Source organism: Narcine bancroftii, chromosome 6, assembly GCF_036971445.1.
Source record: "Narcine bancroftii isolate sNarBan1 chromosome 6, sNarBan1.hap1, whole genome shotgun sequence".
Classification (NCBI taxonomy): Eukaryota; Metazoa; Chordata; class Chondrichthyes; order Torpediniformes; family Narcinidae; genus Narcine; species Narcine bancroftii.
The window spans coordinates 145,156,553-145,176,303 of NC_091474.1; the positions used below are offsets into that span (position 1 = coordinate 145,156,553).

General features: G+C 35.3%; 1 protein-coding gene across 4 annotated transcripts in view; it reads left to right on the plus strand.

Annotated features, from left to right (window-relative positions):
• The window catches only part of LOC138736557 (transcription factor E2F6-like), a 33,085-nt gene extending 14,118 nt beyond the window's left edge, over window positions 1-18,967 (plus strand). The window contains exons 6-7 of one of the 4 annotated variants that reach the window (XM_069886250.1): window positions 3,418-3,583; window positions 18,292-18,967. In XM_069886250.1, coding sequence (XP_069742351.1) covers window positions 3,418-3,583; window positions 18,292-18,311 — 186 coding nt within the window. In that variant the 3' untranslated portion in view covers window positions 18,312-18,967. Of the gene's footprint in view, window positions 1-3,417; window positions 3,584-11,904; window positions 12,927-18,291 lie in introns of those variants that run through there. The other 3 variants (XM_069886249.1, XM_069886252.1, XM_069886251.1) reach the window with 3 other exon arrangements.
• The last annotated feature ends 784 nt before the right edge of the window (window positions 18,968-19,751 follow it).

Sequence of the window (19,751 nt, forward strand, 5' to 3'; positions counted from 1 at the left end):
AAGCCTTCGACACCGTGAGCAGGAAAGGGCTTTGGCAAATACTAGAGCGCATCGGATGTCCCCCAAAGTTCCTCAACATGATTATCCAACTGCACGAAAACCAACAAGGTCGGGTCAGATACAGCAATGAGCTCTCTGAACCCTTCTCCATTAACAATGGCGTGAAGCAAGGCTGTGTTCTCGCACCAACCCTCTTTTCAATCTTCTTCAGCATGATGCTGAACCAAGCCATGAAAGACCCCAACAATGAAGACGCTGTTTACATCCGGTACCGCACGGATGGCAGTCTCTTCAATCTGAGGCGCCTGCAAGCTCACACCAAGACACAAGAGAAACTTGTCCGTGAACTACTCTTTGCAGATGATGCCGCTTTAGTTGCCCATTCAGAGCCAGCTCTTCAGCGCTTGACGTCCTGCTTTGCGGAAACTGCCAAAATGTTTGGCCTGGAAGTCAGCCTGAAGAAAACTGAGGTCCTCCATCAGCCAGCTCCCCACCATGACTACCAGCCCCCCCACATCTCCATCGAGCACACAAAACTCAAAACGGTCAACCAGTTTACCTATCTCGGCTGCACCATTTCATCAGATGCAAGGATCGACAATGAGATAGACAACAGACTCGCCAAGGCAAATAGCGCCTTTGGAAGACTACACAAAAGAGTCTGGAAAAACAACCAACTGAAAAACCTCACAAAGATAAGCGTATACAGAGCCGTTGTCATACCCACACTCCTGTTCGGCTCCGAATCATGGGTCCTCTACCGGCACCACCTACGGCTCCTAGAACGCTTCCACCAGCGTTGTCTCCGCTCCATCCTCAACATCCATTGGAGCGCTCACACCCCTAACGTCGAGGTACTGGAGATGGCAGAGGTCGACAGCATCGAGTCCACGCTGCTGAAGATCCAGCTGCGCTGGATGGGTCACGTCTCCAGAATGGAGGACCATCGCCTTCCCAAGATCGTATTATATGGCGAGCTCTCCACTGGCCACCGTGACAGAGGTGCACCAAAGAAAAGGTACAAGGACTGCCTAAAGAAATCTCTTGGTGCCTGCCACATTGACCACCGCCAGTGGGCTGATAACGCCTCAAACCGTGCATCTTGGCGCCTCACAGTTTGGCGGGCAGCAGCCTCCTTTGAAGAAGACCGCAGAGCCCACCTCACTGACAAAAGGCAAAGGAGGAAAAACCCAACACCCAACCCCAACCAACCAATTTTCCCTTGCAACCGCTGCAATCGTGTCTGCCTGTCCCGCATCGGACTGGTCAGCCACAAACGAGCCTGCAGCTGACGTGGACTTTTTACCCCCTCCATAAATCTTCGTCCGCGAAGCCAAGCCAAAGAGAGGAAAAGAAGAAAAGAAGATATTCCATATCTAAAACACATCTCTGATATTTCTGATTTTGATTCATGCAATTTCTGTGGTGTGAGGTATAATTGGTGTAGAAAATTATATGGTACTAATCCATATCTTCCATTTATAATTGATGTCATGCTACCTGAACACCAATCTGACCAGCATCTTTCCATTATTGCAACTCCTAAATCCAACTCCCATCTCTCTCTCGATCTCTGTAAACCTGGTTTGTACTTTCATTTTGGAGAGCCAAGTACATCTTGGATATAAATTTAGGTGTGTTCCCCAACCAAATCGTTCGTTCCATCTCACTAACTTCAGGTGGGGCCAAGTTTGGTCCCCATCTTTTCTTAAGAACAATCTTACCTGGAAAAAGCAGTAGAATGTCCCATTAGCTACTTCATACTTATTTCTTAATTGTTCAAAGACATGAGATACTTCCATATAATCAACATATCTTATTCCTTTGTCATATCATGAATTCAATGTTTTGTTACCTAGATTCATAGACATTTTTGCATAATAGTGTCCTCAGTGATATACCTGCTTTTTTCCCCGATACATTCATTTATTTCTTGCAATATTTTAATCATGTATATTAATGTAGGATTATATTTTTTGTTATTGACTTAACATTCCACTTATAAAATCCTTAATTATCTCTTTTATTGAATTCAGTTCCATTTGAATCCACGAAGGGGGACTATTTTCTTCAAAGAAAGATGATAAAAATCTTGCTTGTGCTGATAGATAATACTTAAAACCTAAAGTCTAAGTCCTCCCAGTTAAAGTCCCATGTTAACTTTTCTAATGCAGTTCTTGGTACTTTGTTATTAGATATGAATTGTCTTATACAATTATGTAATATCTTAAAGAGTGCAATAGGCAATGATGGAAATAGATACTGTAGTCTTGGGATTTCCTTCATTTTTATACAACTTACCCTTCCTATTAATGTAATTGGCAGATCTTTTCATTTCTGTAAATCTCTTTCTATTTTTTCTAGTAGAGGGATATAATTGAACTTGTACAAGTACTGTAAATTATTTTCTGTCATTATTCCTAAATATTTAATTCCATCGCTCTTCTATTTAAATCTACTGCCTTTTTGGTATCTCTCATAATTAAAATTCTACAATGGCATTATCTCACTTTTATCCATATTTATTTTAAATCTTGATATTCTTCCATATTTGTCTAATATTCTGTATAATCTTATCAGTGATTCAGTTGGGTCAGACATATATAATGTCACAACATCAGCAAATAAACTAATTTTGTTTTTCCTGCAAAATTTAAATTTAAACCCAGGTCACTGGCACTGTAACAGCATGGTGCTAATCACCACACTAAAAGTGCTGCCATCATAATTAATTCCCCTCTCCCAAGTTTACAGATAAAACCTTATTAATATACTTAATAATATACTAAAAAAAGATGAAGACTCTTACTAAGCAGGGATATGGAGTTACTTTAAGAGTCACCCAATGGCAAACAGCATTGACCAGCTCTTCAACCTGGACGACGCCATTTTATTCAACTGTAACTTTATTCAAACAGCTGCTACGAACAAAGAACGACTAAGTCACTCTGCTGGCTAAATATTTGCTCCCATTTTCACCAAAGGTTTATGTTTTACTTCAGAGAACATTTACCTTTAACAGTTTTAAACTTTTATTTATTATTGATTTTCCTCCCTTTTTGCCAGTTGCTTGAATTCTGGATAATAGGAACTGTACTTGAACTTGGAAAGCAGCCAGTGTGCACCATTAATGCTTGTAAAAGTGAAGTCATATAATTTAAAATCTGTGCTTGACACACATTAAAATTATGTTAATAAAAGTACACCATGACCCTTAAATAAGAATGCTTTTTTAAGAAAGTTGCTGTATGCTAAATTACAAGATTTGAAATTGATGACCGTGGAAATACTTGAACCATATCTTTATTTTCAAAAGCCAGTGCAGTTTGCATCTAAATTGCCAAGCAGACTTGATCTTTGTATTTCTTTGCAATTTTTGCACTCTTATTTTTAAAATTCAATTTTGTTTTTGCATAGGAAACGATCCAAGTTTATATAAAGAGTACTGAAGGACCAATTGATGTCTTTGTGTGTGAGATGCAGGAAGAAAGTAGTCCTAAAAAATACACAGATGACATATCCAACAAGAATAAAAAGATCTCTTCAGCAATGGATGAGACTGTGACATTACCACCTAATAAAGGTGAAGCTGCTTTTTTATGACAAGATTAAGTAAAACAATTTTTCATAGTAATTTTGATGAAAAATTATTCAAAGGCTATCAAGCTCTCTTGAACCTCCCTTGTTACAGTGATCGTGAACTACAGTACAACTTCAATTATCAGAAATGGTTGGGATAAAAGTCATTTTGGATAACTGGTAAATTTAAATAGCAGCAAATCACTTGTAAAAGGGTTTAAAAAACAACAAACAACAAGGGAAGGCTTTTTAAGCATTAAAATAATGTTTAATTCTCACCAAAAAAAAATGCTGGCTACTGCTGATCACTGACACCTCCCAATTGAGGACCCGCTGCTGCTGGAAGGCTGCTCTCCTTGAAGACACTGGGACAAGGGATTCTTCTGACCAGATAAATGAAAATTTCAGATAATCAAAGATGTATTGTACTTTGTCACCACAAAAGAACTGCCTGCACTATTGTAATGCCACTTTTTTCTTGTATTATGGTAAATGAATATCATTTTATTATTTTTAATTCAATATATGCTATTGTTTTTCATTTAGTACCTATTTGGTGCAGCAAGTAAACATTTTGGTGGAAATGTACAATGTACATGTCAATAAATTCATTATCAAGCCTTTTAACTGAATTATTTGGACTGATGGCCAGTAGTTGCGTTTGTCAAGCACACATGCTTTTTTTTTTAAACTTTATTTAAAATTTTATGACATGAATAAAATAAAAATTACATTTAAAGAAATAATAAAAAATAAGATAAAAATTAGAATACTACATCATTAAACTACACAAATTAACCCCCCAATAATTATAACACATTAATCATCTAATTTAAAATTAGTCCAACCCTCCCCCCAAAATAAAGAGTGAAGAATTAATTAACAATATTGTAAATAAAATAGAAAAAACCCCACTTACAAAAAAAGGATAAAACTTAACAACAAAAAAAATTACTAACAACAAAAAAAATATCAATACTAAAATAATACCCTTAAACATATATTTAAATCAAATGTAATACATGTATTTAACAAATAAAATCCACTTTAAAACTAAGTTCAAATATTAAAATCATATATCAACCACATATCTGTTATACAAAAAATCATAATTAATAATACATAAATACAGAATTTCCATTAATACCAAATTTCCTTTATAATTTGAGAGAACAAAAACATTCCTTAGAAAAACAATCAGATAAACTTTTCATTCCCTTCCCCTCCCCTTATATAAAAAAAAGAAAAAAAAGTTCAAACTCTTATAAAATTCTCCATATTCTTCATTTATAACATCTTCAAAATTCTCTATCGAAATTAACTTAATTTTATTAAACTCTTCTCCCTCAATGTATTTGTACTTGATTTTCTTCTTTTTCTTCTTATCACCTTTCCCCTCATCTTCCTCTTCATCTAATTCAACATCCTCAATTTTTGACTTATCTTCTGTGACATCATCCTCTTAAAAAAGAAAGAAAAAAGAGAAACCCCCCCCAAAAGAGAGAAAAAAAACCTCCTAATTTCCTCTCAATTACAATCAGAAAACAGATTTTTTTAAAAATTATTTATTTTTAAAATAATTATAAAAAAACCTTCACTTCATAACCCAAAAATTAAAAAGAAAAAAAAACAGGTCGGAGGTCACAACTACCTCTTCCTGTTTAAACCGCCCAAAGCGGTAACTCCCCCAAAATATTGGGTGTGAGATAACTCACAGGTAGCTGATGACTTCTGGAAACTAGTGCCCACCCAATTCCCTCTCCCAACTCCCATTTCATTAAACGTGGCAAGATGGCGTAGGGAACAGACGTGCCTTCCAGACCTCTCCTGACTCTGATTTATTGTTTTGTCTTTAAGTGCCCGTTAAAGTTCTTTTAAAAGTTTATAAATAATAGGTGTTGGATTAGTGCCTAATGGTTTATATGTGAAAAAAAAAGGTGAAAGAAAATATCAACAGACTGTTAAAAAACTACATTTTCCGAAATTGTCTGAGCCTACTTGTTTACAAGAAGCCAGGACTCAACGTAGAATGGATCCAGAGGAGGACGTGCAGAGTTCGGCATTGAAGCTTCGTTTTAAGCCGGTGAGGCTCTCTGAAGGTCGCACTCAACAGCTTTCAGACCAAAGAGCTGGACGGGTGCCAGTGTTTCGCACGGTGGCCACTGCACGTGTTGTTGCTGAGGCTTTGACAGTTGAATGAGCTGGGGCGCCACCAGCTGGAGAGTTAAAAGAGTTGTCATTCGACTGCTATAGTGGTGGCGCTGCAAAATGCATCTTCAATTACAACGGTTTTTCCAGACATCGATTCAGTGAAGATGATTAAAGAGATTTGGCTTAAAGATAACCCTGATCTTCAGTCTCCTGGCATTGCTGGGGGGACTTTGAGAGGGATTTTTATACGAAGTCAAACTGCTAGAAAAGATACTAAATTAAGGGAAGGGACAGAAGATCCCGTGGTCTCTAAGGAACAGCAAGACCTCATTATGCCTGAATCTACTTCTGTTGAAATGTCTGTTAAGGATCTTGAAGATAAGATATATTCTGTATCGAGTCACTTAGCTAATTTTGTGAACCCGTTTATTTCCAAGATAAATGCGATGGCGGAAGTCATTAATGCAGCTTTTAAGCTTGAAACCATTGAAAGATTTGAAATGTGTGATCAAGGTTTAGTCGAAGCACAGGATCAACTGCAAGATGAAAATAGAATAATTGAAACATTGCAGATCCAAAATAAAAATTTAGCAAAAAAGGTTGATTATTTGGAGAATCAATCTAGATGGAACAACGTGAAAATTGTTGTTTTGCCAGAAGGCATAGAAGGACCAGATCCAAGAAAATTTTTTACTGAATGGATTCCACGAGTGTTAGGACAGGATAAATTCCCTGAAGGTTTAATACTGGAACGTGCTTATAGAGTTTTAAGAAGAAAATCTTTTTCAGGACAGAATCCAAGATCTGTTTTGATCCGTTGTTTAAACTATTGTGACAGAGAGACAATTTTATGTACGGCTATTAGAAATGCTCAGCAAAATAGCAAAATAGATCTCCTTTGATGGTTCAGAATAATCCTGTTTTCTTCAAGAAATTTGAGTCAAGAAATTATGTTTCAACGACGCGAATTTAATTCTGTGAAAGAACGGTTGTGGAAAAAAAGACATAAGGGAACAATCAGGTATTCTGCAGTACTGAAGATTTTTTAGGATGGAAATTAGTCAAAGTTCTTTGACAATCCTAAAGAGGTTATGGGCTTTGCTCAAGCACACATACTTCAACATGTGCTGAACATTTGCAAATGCAGAAATTTGATGAATTGAAGGTATACTCTGTCACTGGACTCTCCATTGAGCCCAGCAATGACCTGAACAGTTGGTCCAGATGCACATTTCATCTTTGTAGCTAAAGAACAACAGTGTATCTGTTGGGAATCATTATTATCTTTTTAAATATATTTTGCATTATATTGAGTTTTTAATTGTAATTTTATTATAAAAATCTTTGTGAATAGTTTTTAAACTCTCTCTATTGGACATTTAACAGTTTAAAAAGGAATCATTCTTGCAAAGCTACTCTAAACTCTTTCCAATCCAGCACATCCTTCCTTAGAGGCCAAAACTGTGCCCCGTACTCCAAGTGAGGCCTCAACAGTGCTTTATAAAGCTTCAACATAACATCCCTGCTCCTGTATCCTATTCCTTCAGTTATGAATGTCAACATTGTATTCACCTTCTTCACCACCTAGAGGTTAACTTTAGCATGTCTTGCACGAGGACTCCGAAGTCCCTTTGCCCCTCTGAATTTTGAATTACTTCCCCATCCAAGTAATAGTCTACCCTTTTATTCTTTCTATCAAAGTTCATGACCGTACTTCTTTGCTCAATCTCCTAATCCATCTAAGCCTCTTGCAGCCTTTCCATTTCGTCATCACTACCTGCCCCTCTACCTAGCTTTGTTTCCTTTTCAAACATACAATGCAAAATGTGGCCCCAATACTGACCCTTGTGGGATACTACTGGTAACAGATAGCAACCAGATTCCATTATTCCTACTCTCTTGTTTCCTTCCATTCAGCAAATGCTCTACCCATGCAAGTACCTTTCCTCATTTTGTGAAGCAGTTTCACATGCGGCACCTTGCCCAAGGCCTTTTTGAAAGTCCAAATATACAACATATGTATGTTATTGGTCTAGTCTGCTTGTGGTTTCCTCAAAAAATTGCAGTAGGTTTGTTGGTGACTTTAGCCTATGTCATGCACCTCCAGGTACTCCATAACCTCATCCTTGACAATCGACACCAACATCTTCCCAAAGTTAAGCTAACAGGTCTATAAATTTCCTTTCTGCTGCCTCCCTCCCTTTTCAAATAGTGGAGTGACCTTTGTAATTTTCCAGTCCTCTGGAACCATACCGGAATCTATTAATTCTCGGAAAATCTTGAGTTTTTTAGAAAACTGCAAACCTGCATGTATGTGGGCTTAAAATATATATAGGTAAAGGATCACGCAACAGACTTATCAGTAAAAGTGATGTACATGGAATAAAAAAGGTTTATGGCTATACTGATGAAATTAGCTGAAGGGCTGGAACAGAGACCGATGGTGAATGTTTTTTGGGTCCCAGATAGACCTCTGGCAAGTTTTCCAAAATCAGTATTGAAACCACCAGGCTTTAGTTTTCACAAAACATAAAGTTAAAAATATTAAAAGGTATGGTCAAAGCTTCCCTCTGGTCTTCCTGCCAAAATGCTCTTACCCACTATGAAAGGGGACATTGGGTAGAATGGAGAGACATGGCAAACAAAATTTAATGCAGAACTGATGTACATACCAGCATGGCAGTATACCATATATTTTGGTGTATAATTCATCCTCCATTTTTCTGCCTAATTTTAATTGTTTTTATGGTATATCTGGCATATAAGTCAACCCAAATTTTCAGGATGCCTGAGTTGTCCGATTGGCCGGCATATAAGTCAACCCCAAAAAATTGCGATGCCTGAGATGGGCCATTGATCGGCATATACGTTGACTCCCAAAGATCATACAGATTGATCTGGGCATCGGCTGGAGGTGATTGGTATCATGGAGGGTCCATCAATACAGTGCGATTCATGATGAAAGTATGAAGTGAGTTTGAAACTGAAAGTGATAGAAATGGCCAATAAAACCAACAACTGAGCTGCTGAAGAAAATTTGATGTATATAAGTTGTTGGTAAGATATTGGAGGAAGAAAAAGGAGACTAAATACCAAAAAAGCAATGTTCATTGAGAAAAGGAATCACTCATTGGCCAGAGATGGACAATCATGTTGCAGAATGGGTATGTGAACAGAGGCAAGACTGCTACATGCTCACCTGAAATAAAATAAAATAAAATAACATTTGCACTGCAGTAGGCAAAGTCGTATCCCAGATCACAGTAACGATTTTGCAACTTTCATGAACTGGAAAAATCTGGTATTACAATGAAAAATGGGGGCCTGGCAAGATGGCGTAGAGTCTAAACGTGTAATCTCGACTTCTCTGGCCAGACTTTTAAGAACTTGTTTTTAACTCTTTGTTTTCAAGTTTAAATTTAAAAAAAAATTAGTTTAAAGTATTAAGGAACTGTTATGGCCATTAATGGTAAAAAGATTAAACCTCAAGTGCAGAAGAAACTACATTTTCAGAGTGTTGAAGATTTAGGGCCTAAGCAGCCTGTTGCAGTTTCAAGTTTGCTTTCTTCCGTCCCTAAACCGCAAAGATTGCCTGTGGGAGCTGATAAAAAAAAAATGACTACTACTCACCAGGAGAAGGACATCACTGGAATTACCCATTCTCAGGAGGAAGGTGTGTGTGCCCCCGATGTGGATCCTGATCCTGGCAGCCTGAAACTTTAACAGAGGGGCCACGCAAGAAGACTACTCCATTGCTTGAAATGCCCCAGGAAGTGCTCCAACCTGAATATCTTGATCTTTACCATGAGTTTTTGAAGCAACAACGGGTTGCGGGGGAGAACAGCGTCGGCCCCCTGAAGAAGTCAGGGTGCCGTCGCTGGGAGTCCAGAGCCGTAGTAAGACTGTTAAACTGCCTGTTGTTGAGATGCAGCAGGAGCTGCAGTTACCTGGTTCTGCCACTACGCAAGTGAAAGCAGGGCTGAGCTTTTCTGAATTACAATGTAAACAGCTAAGCCTTATTCAGCCTATGCTGAATGAAATGTCTCAAAAGTTTGGAACTGGATACAGTTAAAATACGTGTGGAAGCATCTTGTGAGAATTTTAAACAATTTCAGGCTGCTTTTTTGAAATGTCAACAACAAGTGGCTTCTAATACAGAAAAAGTGCTGAAGGTGGAAAAATCTGTTAAAGAATTGTGAGAACCTGTTAGAGAGGAAAGTAGACTATTTGGAGAATCAAAGTAGAAGGAATAATGTGAAGATTATTGATTTGCCAGAAGGTATGGAAGAACAAGACCCTCTTCGTTTTTTTACAGAATGGATTCCACAAATATTGGGGTGAGAATTTTTCTCTGGAGGCTTGGTATTGGAAAGAGCTCATAGAGCCTTAAGAAGAAGACCTCTGTCTGGTCAGTCACCGAGACCCGTGATAATTCGAAGCTTGAATTATTTGGACAGAGAGACAATACTTCGTTTAGCAGTGCAAAATGCGAGACAACGACAAGCTCCATTAATGATTCAGAATAGTAGAGTTTTTTTCTACCCCGATTTGAGTCAAGAGGTTATTCAGTGTTGGCGTCGATTTAATCCATTTAAAGAAGTTTTGTGGCGTAAAGGCCATAAATCTACGTTTCGCTATCCGGCAGTGTTGAAGGTGTTCTGTGGAGACTTTCAATCTTGGTTTTTTGAGAATGAGCGTAAGGCAATGATTTTTGCTGATTCGTTGCCAGATGTAAGAGGACAAAGACATAGTCCACCATTGTCTCCTAAAGAAAAATCTGGTTGCTCTGGAAATGGAAGAAATAATAGAAGTGGAAGAAATGGGAATGGAAAGAGTCCAACTTCTCTTGAAATGGGGTCACCGAGTCTGGAATCTCTTGGATGAATAGAAGAACTTTTTTTATTTTTACTTTCTTTTTATGTCATTATGATATCTTGTTGTTAGTCTTTCTTTGGCTGGAGAGGGAGAGATTTGCTCTATGTTCTATTAGTCATCAGCCACTGGTGGGTGATCCACACCCAAGTTTTGTTTAGGGATTACTACCTTTTGGTAGTTTTTTTTGGGGGGGTTCCCCTTTTTTTATTTTCATTTTATTTAGACTTTAATTTGTGGTTTCTTTTTCTCCTATTGGAGGGGCTATTTACGTTGATCTGAGTTTTTATATATTGATATTATTAGTTCTTAGTTGTATTAGTAGGTATGTCAAAGTTGAAGTTTGCTACTTTTAATGTTCGAGGTTTAAACAGTCCGATTAAGCGTAAACGTATTTTGGCGTATATTAAGAAAATGAAAATTGATATCGCTTTTTTACAAGAAACACTTCTGAATGTCAAAGAAAGTATGAAATTGAAAAGGGATTGGGTAGGACATGTATATTCTTCTTCATTTAACTTCAGGGCTAAAGGTGTAGCAATTTTGATACATAAGAATTTATTTTTTGAATTACAATCAATGGAGGAAAAGGCAGGTTGTATTCTTAAATTAAACTGTAAGATTTTTAGTGAATTTTGGACTCTACTTAATATTTATGCCCCAAATGAAGATGATGAAACATTTATTTCTGATGCATTTTTATGTCTGGGTCAGGCTAATGAGAATGTTTTAGTTGGTGGTGATTTTAACTGTGTTTTGGAACCATCATTAGATAAGTCCCCGAAGAAAGTTAAGAAATCTAAAATGGCTTCAAGCGTTGATGAAAGATCTCAACTTAGTGGATATTTGGAGACATCTTAATCCGACAGAGAAGGATTTCTCTTTTTATTCAGCTAGACATGAATCGTTTTCAACGATTGACTTTTTTTAGTATTGGCACATTTACAGGGGAAAATACAACAAGCGGAATATAAAAGTAGGGTGATTTCGGATCATTCTTTGTTATACTTTACTTATATAACTTCTGAGAAAGTTCAAGTGGCTTATCATTGGAGATTTAATACAATGTTGTTAAAAAATACGGAATATATTGATTTTTTTGAAAGAACATATTAATCTTTTTTTGAAAGAAAATTCTAATTCTGTCCAAAGTAAGTTTGTATTATGGGATGCTATGAAAGCTTATTTAAGAGGACAAATAATTAGTTACACTGCTAAAATGAAAAATAATTGATTAAATCAGTCTTTAATTAGAGAAATGGAGAACAAGAAAACGGATCGATTGATTTTTTTTAATTACAGTTGAACTTACCGACCTTAGAGGATGTAGATATACAGGAGTTGGAAGCACCATTTACTGACTCGGAAATTAAGATGGCTATGATGGAAATGCCAAATGGTAAATCGCCTGGTGATGATGGATTTTCGGTCGAATTTTTTACGATGACCTCTCTGTAGTGTTTGGAGATGTACTATGTCAGGTTGGCGAACATTATGAATTACCTGAGTCTTGTTCTAGTGCTTTAATTACAGTAATTCCAAAGAAAGATAGAGATCCTTTGAAAGTATCTTCATATAGACTGATTTCGTTGTTGAATGTAGATTATAAAATTATAGCCAAAATTTTAGCAAATAGATTGGGTAAGTTTTTACCTAAGTTGATTCATATGGATCAAACAGTTTTTATAAAGAATAGATATGCCTCGGATAATATTTTATGTGTGATTAGTTTGATTAATAGATTTCAACAATCTCCAGACTATCCAATGATGATATCTTTAGATGCCGAAAAAGCGCTTGATAGAGTTGAGTGGAATTTTTTGTTCAAAGTTTTGGAGAAATTTGTTTGGTCCTTTTTTACTGGTTGGATTAAGGTTTTATATAGTAAACCGGTAGCTAGAGTACTGACGAATGTTTTGATTTCAAAACTGTTTAAACTGACCCAATCTACTCGTCAACGTTGTCCTTTATCACCAGGTTTATTTGCATTAGTGATCGAACCTTTGGCTCAGTTGATAAGACAGAATACACAGATACAGGGTATGAAAGTTTTAGATGAGGAATATAAAATTAATTTATTTGCTGATGATGTATTGGTGTACCTGACAAATCCAGCTCAATCACTTCTGCATTTGAAGGAGTGTTTGATGCAATATGGACGTCTTTCTGGATATAAAGTTAATTGGGATAAAAGTGAAATATTACCGGTGAGTGAAGGAGATTATTCAGCTTATAAGAATATTCTTAATTTGAAATGGACAGATCAAATTAAGTATTTGGGTATAATTATGGATGTCCATTATCAATCTTTATATAAATTAAATTATGTTCCATTAATGAAAAAAATTAAGACTGATTTGATTAAATGGAAAGATCTACCTATTAATTTATTGGGTAGAATAAGCACAATTAAGATGAATATCTTTCCGCGAAAAAAATATTTATTTCAATCTGTTCTGTATTTACTTGACAATATTTTTTTTTGAGATTTGAATAAAATAGTTAGGGAGTTTTTATGGAGAGGTAAATTTTCAAGAGTAGTATTGAATAAATTAACTTGGAAATATGACCTCGGGGGATTACGATTGCCACATTTTCGAAATTATTATGAAGCAGCCCAATTTAAATTTATTAGTTCATTGTTGGTTTTGGAACGGCCCCCTAGTTGGGCCAAAATTGAGATGGCAAATATTTATGAATTTGAAATACATCAATTTTTGTTTAGATGGAATGTAAATTTGTTACAGCAACATAATGTGCCTATATTAAAACATTTAATGAAATTATGGACGAAGAAAAAGAAATTGATAGGTTCTAGTGGTGAATTGTCAGCTTTGATTCCGTTGTATAATAATCAACTTATTCCTTTCTCAATACATAATCGGAGTTTATTACATTGGAGATTAAAAGGTGTGGAAAATTTGGGAGATTGTTTTAAAGACGGTAAATTTTTATCTTTTGATCAGATGAGGGACAGTTATGGTATTGATAAGAATTCTTTGTTTCTTTATTATCAAATTCGATCTTTGGTAAAGCATGTGTTTGGTAGAGATATGATTTTACCTGAAATGACTAAATTTGAGACTTTTCCTTTGAAGGTACCAGAGAAGGGATATATTTCAGTTATGTATCAAATATTACAGGATGGTATGGATAAAAAGAGTTGGGATAAATCTAAAGGTAAATGGGAAGTGGAGATTGGTTTTATTTTTTCCGAGGATGATTGGTCAGATATTTGTTATGATACTGTAACTAGACTGATAAATGCACTTTATGCAATGATTAATTATAACCTTTTACATCAATTATACTTAACACCTGAAAAACTAAAAAAATATGATTTTCATGAATCAGATTTGTGTTTTAGATGTGGTAATGCGGTTGGAACTTTTTTTCATGTGGTTTGGTCATGTATACAATCTTTTTGGAAGAAAATTCAATTGTTTTTAGAATACCTGTATAAGATTAAAATACCTTTAGACCCGACGGTATTTTTATTGGGTAGTTTGCAACCTTTGAAAGGTCTGGGATTAGTTAAATTTCAACTTGCTTTTGTATATTTAGCATTATCTGTAGTGAAAAAATGTATTGCTAGTACGTGGAAGGATACGAATATGATTGATATTAATAGGTTGCATAATGAGATGAAATATTGTTTAATAATGGAAAAAATTACATATGTTTTGTGTGATAATTATAATTTTTTTCTTAATAAGTGGTTGTTATATTCAGAATATTTACATTTTGATTTACATTGATTAGATTTTAATATGTATGCTTCATTTTTCTTTAATTTTTCTTTTTTTTCATGGCTCTCCTCAGGAGAGTTGGCTGAAGGGGGGGTCTTCTTTTTTTTCTCTTTTTTCTTTTATATAAAATATAAAATGTAATGTTCATGTTTAGTTTATTGTTATATATGTTACTTATAACCTGTATCTTGAGCAAATAAATAAAATTTGGAAAAAAAAACAATGGAAAACAAAAATTGCACAGTGTAGATGTTAAAATCTTGTGTCTTTAACTCTCAGTTAATTTTGTGTTTGTTTCTTTAAGAGAACTATTGTTTGTAGTGTTACCATAGTAACTATGATGTAATATGTTGTAATACTGGCCCAGACTAACGATTTGCTCATCCTTCAACCAGATATGAAGGAAGTGTGAGTACGAGAAATTTTTCTTTGAATTTTTTGTGTATATCTTTAATTCCGTTAGGTATCTCTTTTAAAGTTTGAGTATCTTTATATACCTTTTTTATATCTATTATACAGTAAATGCTTTATTATTCATTATAAAAGTCTAAAAGTTTATTTATTTTATCAACAAATTAAAGCTACGTAAAGCAACAGCCACAGAGTATGATTTGTTGGATTAAAGAAATCGAAAATCGGAATATCATAGCTCACACCTTGGAAGATGACACCTTGAAATTAGGCAATATTAGAATAAGGAAAGTGTCATCTATACACAGAAACTACCAAAAGATCTTCATCATAAAGTTGCAAATTTTCACCAGTTTATCATACTAACGGGCAGAAACACATTGGCAAATATTGGAAACATGGACGAAACCCCCATGAATTTTGACATGATAGGCAATAGAACAGCGGAATGTAAAGATGTTAAAACTGTGCAAACCAGAAGTACAGGCCATGAAAGGACCAGGTTTACCGTGATGTTATCATGCATTGCCGACGGGACAAAGTTAAGACCCATGGTAATCTTAAAACACAAAATGAAACCTAAAATAAAATTCCCTGTGGATATTTTTGTTCATTTTCATGAAAAGGATTGATGAAAATGGTGCAAAACTATGGATAAACAACATGTGGAACAAGCGGTTTGGAAGTTTACGCAAAGAATGGAGTTTGCCGGTCTGGGATATGTTTCATAGCCACTTAACTGAGAAGACTAAAAGTAGATTAGCACTACAAAATACTTACATGGCGGTTATCCCAGGTGGTTTGACATCTATATTGCAACCTCTCGATGTCTGCTTGAACAAGCCATTCAGAGACACTGTACAAGGAATGGAATACATGGATGTCGAGTGCAGAAAAGTTGGTTACAAAGGGCAGGGCAATGTGTGCTGCATCGCTTGATGTGCTGTGTAACTTTGTGCTCAAGGCATAGTGCAAAGTTAGAGACTGATTAAAATCGTTCAAAAAGTGCGGCATCTCTTGATGGCACAGATGATGATTTGTCGTGGGACACTGATGACAAAGCTGAAACCGCCTCGTCAGATTCAGACTGGGACCCATATGATTATTTAAACAGAGTATGGATGTGCTTGCCGCCATCTTTGCCTCAGACGATGATGGCGAGAGTGATTTTTGAAGGGTTCTAATTGTGTTGTTGTTTTCAATAAAAATCTCAATGAAAATCTGTGGTAGTTTTTTTGGTTTTTCAAGGGTTGACTTGTTTTCCAAATTAGTTTATTGATGGTTTGACTGACATGCCAATTTTGAGTTGAATTTAAGGCCTCAAAAGTATATTCAGCACATAAGTTGACCCCCTCCCCCCACCTGCTTTTTTTTTAGAGATTTTTTTGTGATTGCAAATTTGAGGTGACAAGGACTATTCTAATTGTGGACTTCAGCAGAAGCTTTGTAAATCAGGTGATTGATGAAACATGATTGACAAGAGAAATAGAGTAACATTGAAAATCATTTTTATTCAGTAAGTAGTTTGCATGCTGGAATGAGTTATTTTTTATAGGTGGAAACAAGTTCAATTGAATTATTCTGTTGTCACATTTATCAAGATACAATGGAAAAACTTTTTTGTGTTGTCTAGATTAGTTGACCTATTCCTTAAATACAACAGGTGATGCAAAATAAAACAAGTGAATTGTTGCAGAGTAAAAGTTCAGATAGGGCATTCTTTTACAAATGAGATGTCCATTTAATGGTTTAATTGTCAAAGCTGAAACAATAATTGTGATAATGCAAGAGAAGAGATATGAGAGAGTAGGGTGATTGTAATGAATACAAGGAGAGGATCTGCTGGGAACCGCAGCAAAATGTTGGCATGCTGTACCTTTAAAAAATGACTGGGATAATACATGAAGGGGAAAAAAATTGCAGTATTATCGGGAAAGCGTTGAGGAATAATTAGAAAGTTGATACAAAATCTCGTGTGGGCTGCCTATTCTTTTTTTCTGAATGTTGTAATGACCTGATTTTCAGTTGCCTGTTGATGCTTGTCCTGTTTTGTTTCCTGTAAAAGCCTGTAATATGTGTAGTGTTTTCTTTATTCATTAGACATTCCATTGAGTTGCTTTCCATTTTATAATTCTTTAGTGCTGTAGCTTCATTTTGTTGATTAGATTTGAAGGCAGCATCATCATGAAGCATCAAAATAACTTTTACTTTGGTGTGATTTAAAGTGAGGGCTGGTTTCTCATTTTTACCTGTAATTTCCAAATTTATTGGGAATAATTGGGCGCTACAGTTGGATACTTCCTTTTTTTTCAATATTTTTATTAACATTGAAATTTCATATAAAAAAATTACAGGATATATGTTAAAAGTCAAAAAGATGTGTTACACTTAAATCATATTGTTTCATCCAAGGTACCCCACATTCTCAATCAAACAAATTACATTGTATTAATTTTTTTAAATCTAAACCCACTACCAAGAAAGAAGCTGTTTGGCCAAAGAAAGAAAGAATTCTTATCAGAATGATTAATTACCTCATTAGCCAACACTTCAACCTTCATATCAAATCAAAGATTGAAAGTAATTCAAAAAGGGTTCCCACAGTGTTTGAAAATTTACATTCAAATCAGATATTGAGCATCTAATCTTCTCTAAATTTAAACAGGACATGACCTCATGTAGTCATTGAGCATGGGTAGGTGGAGCAACGTCCTTCCATCTGAACGACACTGGCTGCCTAGCCAGAAGAGAAATAAAAGCTAATACATGCAGATCAGGTCCTGTTAAAGTTAGGCCATTCTCTCCAACAATACCAAATAAAGCAGTTATGGGAAGTGCTGAGAAAGTTTAAAATACTTTGTTCCAATATTTCACCAGGCTCTGGCATGTACAAAACATACAAATTAATGAAGCATCTACATTGTTCATTTATAACAACATTGGATACTTCAAACTCTTAAATAAACCTATTACTGAATTTGAAAATCCCATCAATACTTGTTTGCTTTTTTTTTAAAGTAGCTGATACTAAATTTGATTATGAAGTTATATGAACATTTTCTTAAAAATTTAGACATACAGAATTGTAATAGGCCCTATCGGTCATTGAGTACATGGCACCCAATTGACCTACAATCCCCGGTATCTATAGAATTTGAAAACTGAACAGATAATAGTTCAGCTTGTCTTTTTTATCATTGCCAATTTTATGTTTTTATTTTAAATATAAATGTTTGGACTAGATTTGGTATATGTGATCTCATCATGTGGAAGACCATCTCTCACTCATTACATGGCTTAGAGCCTCTAGAAGTTCCCTCTCTAGAGCTTGGGTCTAGTCTTACCCAGTGTGATGCCAAATGAACAAAGTCTATCCTTGATTGGAATGCTGAAGAATTATTGATTCAATCATTAGATATCAAAGTGGTAATGGAAAAAAAATCAGGGGAGGGTTTATACCAAAAAACCCCTCCATTGTTAAATATTGAATGTACAAATTTTTGTTTCAATTTTAATTTTTTAATTCCAGAACAAAGACTTGCAGAATGATGTGTATAATAAAGCACTGGGATGAAGTAATAAACTAAAGACCAGAATCCTTCAAAGTGTCATGATCCAAAAACCTACCAAAGGGCCAAAGAAGGAAGGTGTCCAGTGAGGCCATGCAGTCTGCATGTCTTGACAAATTTTGTTGAAACAGGTGTAAAACGCTATTGTTGTATGTTAGGAAGAAATACCAAATGGCTTTGCACAAAGCATGATATCACCAGAAGTGTCATTTGGAAATACCTTGGTAGATCAGCTGAAGTGTAGTTTTGGAAAATAAATTCCCAGCTAACTAAAATTAGTTTTTATAAATATTTTAATGTTAGAAAATGAATCATGAAATTGTCAATAAATTTATAGAATATTACCTGTGAATGTATATAGTAAAACTTTTTATTTGTTGTAATATCTTCAGGGTAAACATTTGACTTAAAAGTTAATGTCCTGAAAACACTTCACCACCACTATGTACAGAAAATATTGTTGAGTATAATATAATAGTCTTTATCACACTGATGTCTCTACTGCAAAAGATGCTGTTTTCAACCACTAATACAATTTATAAAGTTTAATTTAAAATCATATTGGTGAAAGCCTTAAAATTAATGGAACAGCTTTGTTCTTATATCCTATCTTAAAATAAATTCTGTTGAAATGTTTTTTTCTAATATTTATGCCAAATTTGTCCAATATCATCAAAACACCAGCTTAGAGTATTGTTACTGAATAACTTGTACTGTTGAAAGGTTAATTGGTGCTGACATTAAACTGGGGTGGGGGGGGGTGACCAATCTTGCTTAATGTAAGAAGCACATACGATAATCTTCAGATGTTTGAGAGTCGCCACAATCATGTGGCAACGCCCACTAAAACTACCACTTGTACAATTCCTGTCACAGCCAACATATTTGCACATATGTCAAAGAGCTGCATGTGGCCTGAATGCAGTGGTTTAGCCACCCCTCCATTAAAGCACTGTGTAATTCATCTTTGGCTGTGATCATTTTCAGGCCACATTTTAGTAGTGTAGTGAGCTACGTTTTACCTTTTCCTTATATCAGTTACCTCTGGGTGAAATCTGATGTGTTGTAATTTCTCATGTCAGAAAACCACCATTAAACCAGCATTCATGTAACATAGTTTGATCAGACTGTTCTCACATCTTGTACACACTTTAGGAATATTTGTAACTTGAGGTTTAAGATGTAATTCGTAAAAAAAAAAAGGGTCCAGATTAGATTATTTTTAATGTCTTTATTTATTCTTCTATCTCATTTCATGTGAGAATGAAGGAATCCCCACCCTTTTGATCTTTACCCAGAAACTATTTCATACGAGGCAAGAAAGCATCTAATTTTTAATTTATTGATATTACTTTGCTGTTAAACGTATTGGATTGCTCAGTTACTAATTGAGAACTGTGGTTGGATTCCTGATGGGATA